The sequence below is a fragment of the Lissotriton vulgaris genome, chromosome 5 (genome assembly GCF_964263255.1).
Source record: "Lissotriton vulgaris chromosome 5, aLisVul1.2, whole genome shotgun sequence".
In the NCBI taxonomy this organism is placed as follows: domain Eukaryota; kingdom Metazoa; phylum Chordata; class Amphibia; order Caudata; family Salamandridae; genus Lissotriton; species Lissotriton vulgaris.
In genome coordinates, this window is record NC_141693.1 from 843,463,982 (window position 1) to 843,474,435 (window position 10,454).

The window sequence follows — 10,454 nt, forward strand, 5'->3', positions numbered from 1 at the left end:
TGATGCCTCCGTTGTTTTCTCTTGAAATAAATATTCAGTGGAATACATGTATTTTAGGAACCTTTGTCTTGGTCGTTAACCTGTGATGGTGATCTTTGAGTTTAGATATCCACCACTACACCTCCAGACATCTACATGAACGTTTAATTTTGCCAGCTTGGAGGTTAACAATAAAGAAGACTTTCTTTCGAACTCTTTTTGATTTTAGTGGAGCTGTGTTACAGATGTAAGATACTGGTCCAGCAAAGTCATTGAATTTAATAAGACGTTTCTCAATTTTTCTTATTCGTTGAATTGCCTTCCTTTTCATAATCTGGTATGTTACTGTTTCTCAGTGCTTGTGATCAGTTGTTAAGATGAGTTGCAGTGAATGCTCGAAGTGTGTACCAAAGCTTTTTCCCGGTGCAATGCGCCATGCTCGTTAGAAACATGAAGTATAAAACATGAGGTAAAAAACTTGAGGATCACTAAAGAGTTCTCCATTGCAGATTTTGCATTCAGATGTGAAGAAAAGCCATCCGGTACCCACTGTGTCTACACAGACTACATACATAGCGCTACAAATTTAGGCTGCTATTAACTTTGTGCCTATGTGTAGAATAAAATTGCAAATGAAAGTTACCTGTGACTCGGGGCTTGGTCCCTCTTTCTCCTCAGTAGCGCATCATATCTGTTGTGTCTCCTTTGAGAAAATATCTTTGACAAATCATTGTATTGAAAATTAAGAAGGGATAAAAGGCAAAGACAGATATAGTGAGTTAATTCTTGGAAATGATTGTGATTTGTTTTTACATTTAATGTATTTACATTTAATGCCAGTGCCATTAATAGGGGGCCCCTGAGGATATGTCTCAATTTTCAGGTCATTATTATTGACCGATGAAATATGTTTTTGTGAATCTCGTGCCAGATATATCACAAGGATACGCAATTAGGGAGTCGCAAAATACAATGTATGAAGGTGTATAGTACATCTTTTGAGATTCCTAGTGGGTCGCAAATGACCTACCTCATGAATATTAATGAGGTAGGTTGCAATTTGCGACCCCCTAGGAATCACGAAATTCACGAGGATGGTGGCCTGCTGATATCAGCAGACCACCACGTCCGTGATTGCTTTTAAATAAAGCAATCTTTTGTTTAAGCAGCCCGTTTTCCTTAAATGAAAACGAGAAGCTTTACAAAGCGAAAAATCTAAAGTTTTCTTTTCATTTTTTAAGAACAGGGAGTGGTCAGTGGGACCACTGCCTGCTCTTAAAAATGTTTTTACAAACATTCATAAAGAGGAAGGGGTCCCCTGGGGACTCCTTCCCATTTGCGAATGGGTTAACACCTACTTAAAGTAGGTGGTAAAATGCGAATTTTAGCGACTGCACATGTGGGTCACAAAACATTCATACATACGAACGAGATTTGGTATTAGGAAGAGATGACCTAAACACGCCCCTTCCTAATACCGAATCACAAACCCATTTTGTGGTTTGGTAACAGGTTACTGAATCGCAAATTTGGTTTGCTACATAGAAAAAGCAATTTTTTCATTTGCTAACTGGCAGATTCTGCAAATCTGCCCGTTTGCGAACACAGAAAGGCTTGATACATCTGGGCCCTCTAGACTAAATAAGAAATCCCAAAATAGCTCACAACATCTTTAATTTCTTTTAGGCCCTATGAATACTCAAAATTAGCAAGCGGTAATGCGCACAATTGTGTTGCCATTTGTTAAGTAGCGAATGCATTTTTGTTTTTCTGTGTTTTTCTTTTCTGTTTTATTTTATGTTGTGATTATCAAATATTTTCTGGGTACCTGACATAAGTTACTAACGTACTCCCGAGTTTCTGTCTTTTACTTTTGTAATAATATTTTTAACAGCAGCGCACTTAGTATTTTTATGCATGTCCCTAAATATTTTTTTTTTTTTACCATCAGACCAGATTCAAGCAGTGAAGACTTGAAATATTATTTGGAAAGTGTACGCCTTCAAAGAACACTAAATGCAAGCGTCTGTTAACATCAAAGAGAAAAGCTATTCAGCCATTAGGACCAACGGTTGTATAAAGGTTCTGTAAATGGTGTACTTGATCTTCTCTTTGACCCTTAAACATTGGCATGAACATGTAAGTGCTATGTTTTGAATAATGTAGCATATAAATGATAGAAATCAGGCTACTCCCTACTTGAGCAAACAGTAATACAGAAGTGGATGAACTGCAAAAGATTAAATATATTTATTAATTTATGTTGCTTCATAAATCAGTGAGTTTAAACAATTTGAATGTGTAGAGAAACTGCATTTCAAGAGTTTTGTACTTATTCTTCATTTTTTTTCTACAGATGTAATATTGGCTGTTAACGTTTTTAATTTAACATCCATATTATTAGAGAAAATATAAATTGTGTTAGGACATGAATTCAAATGTTGTTAGGGAAATATGTTCATGCAATTATTTTGATTCTTGTGCATTTTGTACATACAAGATCCCCTGTTCTTACTGTGAATAAAACATACAGTCTACATTATGAATGCATTCTTCCTAGGATAATTATCCAATGAACTGTACATTTTCACAGACTGACTCGGAGAGAGGGGAGGGGGCGCAAAAGAGAGATCGAGAGAGAGAGTGTCGGGTGTAAACAATGGTTCTTCAGAGCTGTGAGTTTTGCAAAATGCCCACTATAAAATATCATCAAATGTGGAGATGGTGCATTAAATATTGTAAATATAACATGGTCCAGATGCCTGCTTAATAGATTTGCCATTGAGCCATAGACCCAAATACACACAGGAGAGAAACCAATAGATGCAGAAATGATTCAATTAAAGCACCTTTAATACGTTGTCTGTTTCAATGTAATTTAAGGTGGAGTTGGGAATCCAGTCTAGTTCTGTTTCAGAGAAATGCACATAATTAGGTTACAGAATAAACAAACCTTGTTTCCTAATAAATTACCTTTTTATTATATACAGATTTGTGTGTTTATTTAGGTTGTATATGTGGTGCTGCTTCGCCTTGATGTCCTAGTGTACTTTGCATTAAATTTGTAACACTTGATTAAAGAAATAAAAGAGAGCTAGACTGGTGACAGGGAAGAAAACCAGGAAACAGCCTGCAAAGCCATTCAACAAATGGATCATTAAACTTCAAAGGTGCAGCTGTTAATCAAGACATATGATGTAATTCACCAACAGACAGAAATGGGTTAGTGGCACGGGTTGGGTTTAGTGTAGAAAATGATTCTAGGTATTTAAGAGGAATCTGATGAAGAATAGGTCACGAGCTAGCTAGATCCCTAAAGGTGACCGTTGAAATTGTTCATAAAATCTTTATTTCGGTTTATAATACCATAAAAGATACAAACATATAGTTTTTTATCAATAGTGCTCGAAATAGAATTAGTCCCAGAAAAAAATCCGTACACAAGATTCTAAGGAGTCAATTTTCCTAAAATACAATACAGTCATGTAAACACGAAAAAGATCAACAAGGAACATAACTATTTAAAATCATTATTAAAAATAGCTAGGATAAAGACTAAAGTGCAAGTGCAATTGTTTAAATAACTATTGTCACAGTTGTTATTCTGTACAGCCCAACAACTCTATATTGTTCGTTGGTGGCCCTTTGCGCCTTATACATTAAGAGTAAGAATAATAAAACACATTAAAAGTGCTTAAAACCAGATTTTGTAGACATTATCTTTGGAATTGAAACACCCTCAGGTCATAATATATTCTAACAGTTGGATCCTAGCACTTGAGGGGGTAGTCAGTAGCCTCCGCCTAATAGCCCAAAACTGGCCAAGAAATTTAGCGACTGCATTACAAATAGTGGTTTCGCATATGATTTTAAGATACGTATAGCTTCATAGTGACTGTGGGTCCCCAACTGTCTACATACAGGAGCCAACCAGTTCCTTCTTGGTCTTGCATACGCTGGACATGCAACGAATACATGGCCAACGGGTTTGTTTGGATTTGAGCAAGAGGGACAGCCCTTATGCTGGCTGTTGTTGTTCTACCAACAATTGATAAAAGCACTAATAGGTAAACAGCCGTATATAAACTGACTATACAGTTTCCTGTCCCCAGGCTCCTTGATAATATCAAAGTAGCTCTCAAAACATTTAACAGATTTAATGTCTAAAAAAACATCAGTTAGACTACCATGATGGATTTTCAAATATTTTGTCTGCTCTCCCCATGACCAGTATTGGAGATTTATTTGGTCCTCCGTATGCAGGGACTGGGGACCAACAAACTCATTTGCGAGACCAATTGCTGACCGGATGGTATTCACATATTTAATCCACCGATTGTTTTATTTCTATCTAGGGCAGAAACTTCATTAAAAGCAGCAGCGTAAAGGGCCAAATCAGGGATAGTAACCAGTCTGTACCAAAAGAACAAAGGGCGCAATCTTGCTTGGTGATTGATTGACCTAACTCCCAGGTCCATTTTCAAGGGGAGAAGGGGGGTGCCAGGCTCCTAAGGAAATGGTTTTCCACAGTTAACTTGCTTACGTCTACTACACCCCACAATTCTGCCCCCTAAAGAACACTGCTCACTACCTTAGCGCTATAGAGTTTGAGAGCTGGTTTGGTGTACGATAGGCCAATCGCCAGCCGCAAGGCCCGGTTAGCTGTGAAAATTTCAGGAACGCCTTATCTAAATGATTATTCCATGTCATACTGTCAGACAGCTTTATACCCAGGTACTCAAAAGAGCTAACCCTCTCCAATGGAACATTATCCAAGACCAAATTTCGTTTAAAAGTTTTGCAGGGATTCAACATCATCAGCTTAATTTTAGCGGTATTGATGACCAAACCCCTCATATCGCATAAGGCCTTAAATTGATCCAAAAGGTTTTGGGGGCCCATGGGAGTTTTAGATACCAGAAGGGTATAGTCGGCAAACAGCAATGTTGCAATTTTCTGGTTCGCCAAGGATGGAACATCAGCCGGAATCGAACATAACAGGTCAGCAATTTGATTAACATAAAGGGAAAAAAGGGTAGGGGTCAGAACACACCCTTGGCGTACCCCCACCGGATCTAAATCAGGTCAGTGAGTTGCCCCTGGTTTCCCCACCTCACACAAGCAAAATTGTCATTGTGTAGCCTAACCAGTAGTTCTAGGATTCCCGGAGGCATTCCAATGTTCATAAGGACCTGCCAAAGTAGATCCCTGAGACTAGGTCGAAAGCTGTTTTGAGGTCTATGAAGGTGAGGTATAAACTGCCTTTGCCCAGCACAACCACCTTCCAATACAGCATGAGGAGGTGAAACGCCTGATCAATAGTGCTGGTCTTCCGGGAGGAAACCCACCAGTAATGGAGAGAGGATATTATTCTCATCCATCCAGGTCTGGATTTTAGATAGGAGCGATCGGCAGAAGACCTTTTGGGCAGTCTATTAAACTTATTGGGCAGTAGTTGGCGGGGTGTCCCCTTTTTAAATGTTTTTTTTTAGCTTGTCTTTATTGAGATTTTCAAACAATCCAGCTCATATAATTGTACAGACATATATTCTCCAAATGTAATTCTCACGAGCTACATCAGGTCATAGGATCAGATAACAGTAATACAACCAATAGAACAAGGACCGGTCAAGTCCACAATTACATCCAGCACATGAAAGAATGAGCAAAAATCCAAATTAAGCCATGGTATAAGTCATGGACTCTTAGGTTCAGAGCGATGAACAGCAAAGTAGACAAACGAGGCATCAATAGCCGCAAAGACGACATGTTATTAACACATTTCGTTTACCTGGAACAAGTCAGCTTAGTCAGAGTACACATTATGAAAGATTTTGAGCAGGTATCGTACATACAGTAAATAGGCACACCTTGAGGTCAATAATCTTATGGTTCCTCTCCATCTTTAACACCCTGCAGAGCCAAACATAGTATCCACTCAGTAGTTATGTTTGTCCCAAGGATCCCTCAGCAGTAGGGGAGCCCACCCTGGTCCTAGCCCAAGATAGAAACGGCTCCGAAATATCCCTGGTTCTGGGGGCAGCCGGCATCAGTTCCCAGAACGTTTCCAGTTGTACCTGTCCATAGGCCACATCTGCCAGCCATCCTTTGAATGTAGGAGCCCTTTTCCTCCCCCAACTTAAAGCGACCTGTCTTTTAGCATATAACAGCAGGAGTGCATGTAACTTCCTCGTAGAGGGTACTGTATCACATACAAGGCCTAATAGTCCCTGATGTGGGGCGGGGTCGTCTGCTCTGCCTAAGATTTGGTTAATCGCATCAAAAATCGCCTGCCAGAACTCCTGCAGCTTGGGGCAGTTCCATGCCATGTGTATAAAATTAGCATTTTCAAACCCACACCTCCAACATCGAGCATCATCACGAAGATTCATGCGGTGCAGACTAGTCGGTGTTCTATAATATCTTTGCAGAAACTTGAAATCCACCAGACACAACCTATAATGCGGGGAAAGCTCAAGCAATTGTTTACAACAGAAGTCCCATTGTTTATCCGACAGCTGGGGGTCTAAATCCATATTCCACAACTGGAACGATCTAGGTTTCACAATCGGGGCCTGGTCTTGCATAGCTTTGTACAATCTAGTGACCAGCTTTCGTTGTGACGCCCTCGCCAGTATGTCCTGCAGTGCAGCTAATGTCGGGGGGGCTTCTGGGAAATTCTCTGATAGTGTAGTACAAGCCAGTTTCAATTTATGATATTCAAACCTCTCTCTAAATTGCACCTCCCCATCCCGGTCTCCTACAGGTGGAGAGCGGAATTGACCCTCAGGGTATGGATCTGAAAATGTCCTCAACTGAAAACCATCCTACTCCAACATTCCACCACCATCCTCTAAGCAGGCCAGCATCGGGTTTCCTCTCAAGGGGATTGCAGGAGCAAACAACAGTGGGAGGCGGGCTCTGTGCTGCAACTCTCTCCAAGTCCACCGTAGCATATCCGCAGTGTCCACATCAACTCTAGGGCGCGACGCCCTTTTATAAAGGGCGACATCTAGCGAAGTTGGGGCTACTGAATCTATTTCCACCGCTACATGGGGCTGGTATGGCGTGCGGTGTACCCAAAAATGTAAAAATTGAGCCTGTGCACAGAGCGCATAGAGCTGCATATCTGGGGCGCCTGAACCTCCCTGCCGTAGTGGCAGTGTCAAGAGGGCCCAGGACACCCTGGCCTGTCCACCGGACCATACCAATGTCAGCAGGAGAGTGCGAAGGCACTTAAAAAAATGTTGCGTGAGGGGGATCAGGATATTCGCAAATAGATATAATAATTTTGGCAACACCACCATTTTGGATAGTGAGGTAATATAAATTATATGATCGATTGTGTCCCCTATCTTAGACCCCACCGACTCCATGTACGAGCTTGAAGTACATGTAACTTCCCTCCTGTGCTAGTTATGAAGACGCAAATACATTTGCGTCCAACGTTAACATGTTCTCTTTTCGATCCGCCATGAACGGATTGGATATTCAGTTCCTAAATATGCTATGCCAACGTCTTTTTGTGGTATACCTTACACGTTTTTCAGCTCTGGCGAAGTAGGCCTGAATTCTGCCATCGAGCCTCTTTCCTGCCTTCTGACTTCGAAAACCTCAGCCCAGGCTGCCTCTGTGCCAGTGACCCTTGCCTTACTTTTTGGCACGGCTAACGGTGCTCGGCTCAACCCGTTGCCTGCCAAGACTGCCTTCAACCTTCGAATTATCTGCTCCACTCCTTGAAAATACATTCCTGTCTGGTAGATTCACGTCAACATCCTTCCAGCTGCAGGGCAGAGGGTAGGCCTCACTGTCTCTATGCAAGTAATTCATGGCCCTGTTTCCATGGTAGGCCCATGCCCTCCCTCGCCCCCCTCGCGTCTCATGTAGACACGCAGACGCTCATACACGCACTCATAACCAGTATAGAAATAACCACTTGTCCGAGAGACCTTTTCCCTCCAGATAATGCAGTTCCTTAAACATGAGATATTAGATACGATTTGGGGATTAGGTTGATCTGACATCCAGACATCCGTCTACACTTGTAGGACTAAATGTCAAGTCCCCCTTCACCCCTCAAGTTACACGTACATTACACGTCACCCCGCTGCGCGCGCATCTCTGCCATGTAATTCTGCTGACACTGCTGGATTCATTTATGGATCCACCCATTTTGTGACATCATGTACAATGACGTTCTTGTCCACGCCTTCATGCACGCCTATTGTAACGCCTCTTGTATTACGTATATGTATTCTTATCTCTCTTCTCAGCTGTTACGCCTCCTGCATATGCCTTTACTGTAATGCATTGACTATATATATGAATGCCTGTCAATTATGTATTGTCGCATACTTGCATATCCGCATATTACCATTGACTCTGTCAGTCTGTCCCTTCCCGAACCTATGTGGTGACGGAATGGTATGCCACCTTGGCTCGAGCCAATATACTAATCACCCAATTCCTTTTATAGGAATAAAACCCTTTTGAGAAACCTCAAATATCACGGATTTTGCCTCTTATTTTATTATGAGTTATTCTTATTGATTATAGAAATTAAGCACCGGTAAATTAATTATTTACGACAATTTGGCGCCCGAACAGGGACCCCTCCCCCATCTCACGCGCCGGTGGTGCGTTGCAGGCCTGGCCCCCTGCCACAGCCGGACGGACAACTACGCGTACCCGCAGGATTTCCTGTATCTCCCTCAGGCCAACGGAGGTGACTGAGGCTGCGATCGACACCCAGACGAGGCGGTGAGAAGTGCGGAGGATCCCGACCAGAGCCTAGCTGAGAGAGCAAGATCCGAGGTATACGGAGGCCCACCAGGTTCCGACGTTCCGAAGTATCAGCGTCACGAGTCGAGTCCGAATCCAGTCCGAATCCAGTCCAGGGTTTCCGAGGCCTTCCGTTCTCGTGCTTCCCGGTGAGTACCGTTGCTGGGGACGCATATAGACGTGCGCATTAGTTTGTGCCGGTCAAGACAGGTGTGGGTACACAGACCTGGTCTGCACTGTTTTAGACAGTGTATCTGTACTGTTTAGCAGTATATCCAGTCTACACTGTTGAGCAGTGTATCTAGTATTATGCAGTTAGCAAGTTACCTTTTAATTGTCATCATTCATGTTAAAATGTTTTAATGTGTCTTAAGATGTCGTGGTATGAGTGATTGTTCGATCGTAATTATTGGGATTATTGTGTTCAGTATGTTCATATCTGAGTAAGAACCAAGTAGCCAGTTTTCAAGATGCCTTTGTTCTCCAAATTAAGACAGATAAAAACTAGAAAAGGGGTATTGGAAGAAGCTGTTCCCATTCCACCTAGGGACACCCCAGGGTACTTTATGTACCACAAACATGGCCTAGATGCCGTTTTATTCCTCGACTTATGGGTGGATTACACTAAAGAATTATCCGAGAATCAGAGATGGCCTGCTACTGGGACATGGGATGCAGATTGCATCATGAGGGTAGAGTAAGCATTGTGGAAAAAGAAAGCCCGACAGTCACAGAAGGATGCCATTGAATTATGGCGTAAAGAATCACATAGGCGTACAGAAAAAGCACTTAGAAAAGAAGAGAAAAGGAGGGAGGATCCAGAGAAAGCCCAGGAAAACGTATTAGTTGAGGAAGGTATCCGAGTAAAATTAGAACAGGTAGACAGGCAGCGAAACACACTCATGAACGGCATGTACCCCCTCTTGACTGAGGGTTTGCCTAAAGCCACCCCGGAGGTACCAAAAGAACTACCACCCCCACTGCTCCCGACTAAAATACACCAGAAAACAGCAAAGGACATTTTTCTTGCGTCCTATCTAGATGATGTGGCTCCCACATACGCAAATACCGCACCGCCACGCACACCTCCACCTGCCGACCAAGACGGTCAGCTCCTTCCTCCCCGACAAGCCACTCCTCCTCCTGTTCCTCCTGGTCTTCCAGCTGTCCTTCCACCTATTCCTGGGCCTGCTCCCTCCGCTTTTCACTCAACGAACCCCTTCGGAGCTGGCGCCTCAGGAGGCGCGTCCGGAGGAGCGACAGGTTACCAGACCCCGCCATCGGCCCATCGGCTGACCTATAGAGACCTAGCACAACAACGTACACCTAGAACAGGCGATATTACACTACATGGAGATCGTCTTGCAGACTGTAGATATGATCCAGTGCCTGGTAAAAAGAATGACGAAAGAATGTTGCTCGCATCAGTACGTCTGCGGCGAGTTACGAATTTTTTGTTAACACTACCTGGAATGGTAGATCATCTAGATCGAATATATCAGTTCGTACAGACAGGAGTAGGGCCTGAAAGTATTAAGGAGGCCATGGCCTATCAGAAAGTGGATACGAAAGCCAAGATATTACGGTTTCTTATAAACTGTTTCATAAGGGAAGTGGATAGGCCGGGTATGAACCCGGACGACGTGAAAGCACTCCACCGGTGGGGCCAGAATATTGCAGACGGGAATCACGAT

At 42.7% G+C, this 10,454-nt stretch overlaps 1 protein-coding gene across 1 annotated transcript in view; it reads left to right on the forward strand.

Annotated features, from left to right (window-relative positions):
* Positions 1-2,964, forward strand: part of ARL6 (ARF like GTPase 6) — a 632,324-nt gene extending 629,360 nt beyond the window's left edge. Inside the window, exon 8 of the mRNA XM_086922390.1 lies at positions 1,931-2,964. Coding sequence (XP_086778516.1) covers positions 1,931-1,956 — 26 coding nt within the window. The 3' untranslated portion in view covers positions 1,957-2,964. The remainder of the gene's footprint in view (positions 1-1,930) is intronic.
* The last annotated feature ends 7,490 nt before the right edge of the window (positions 2,965-10,454 follow it).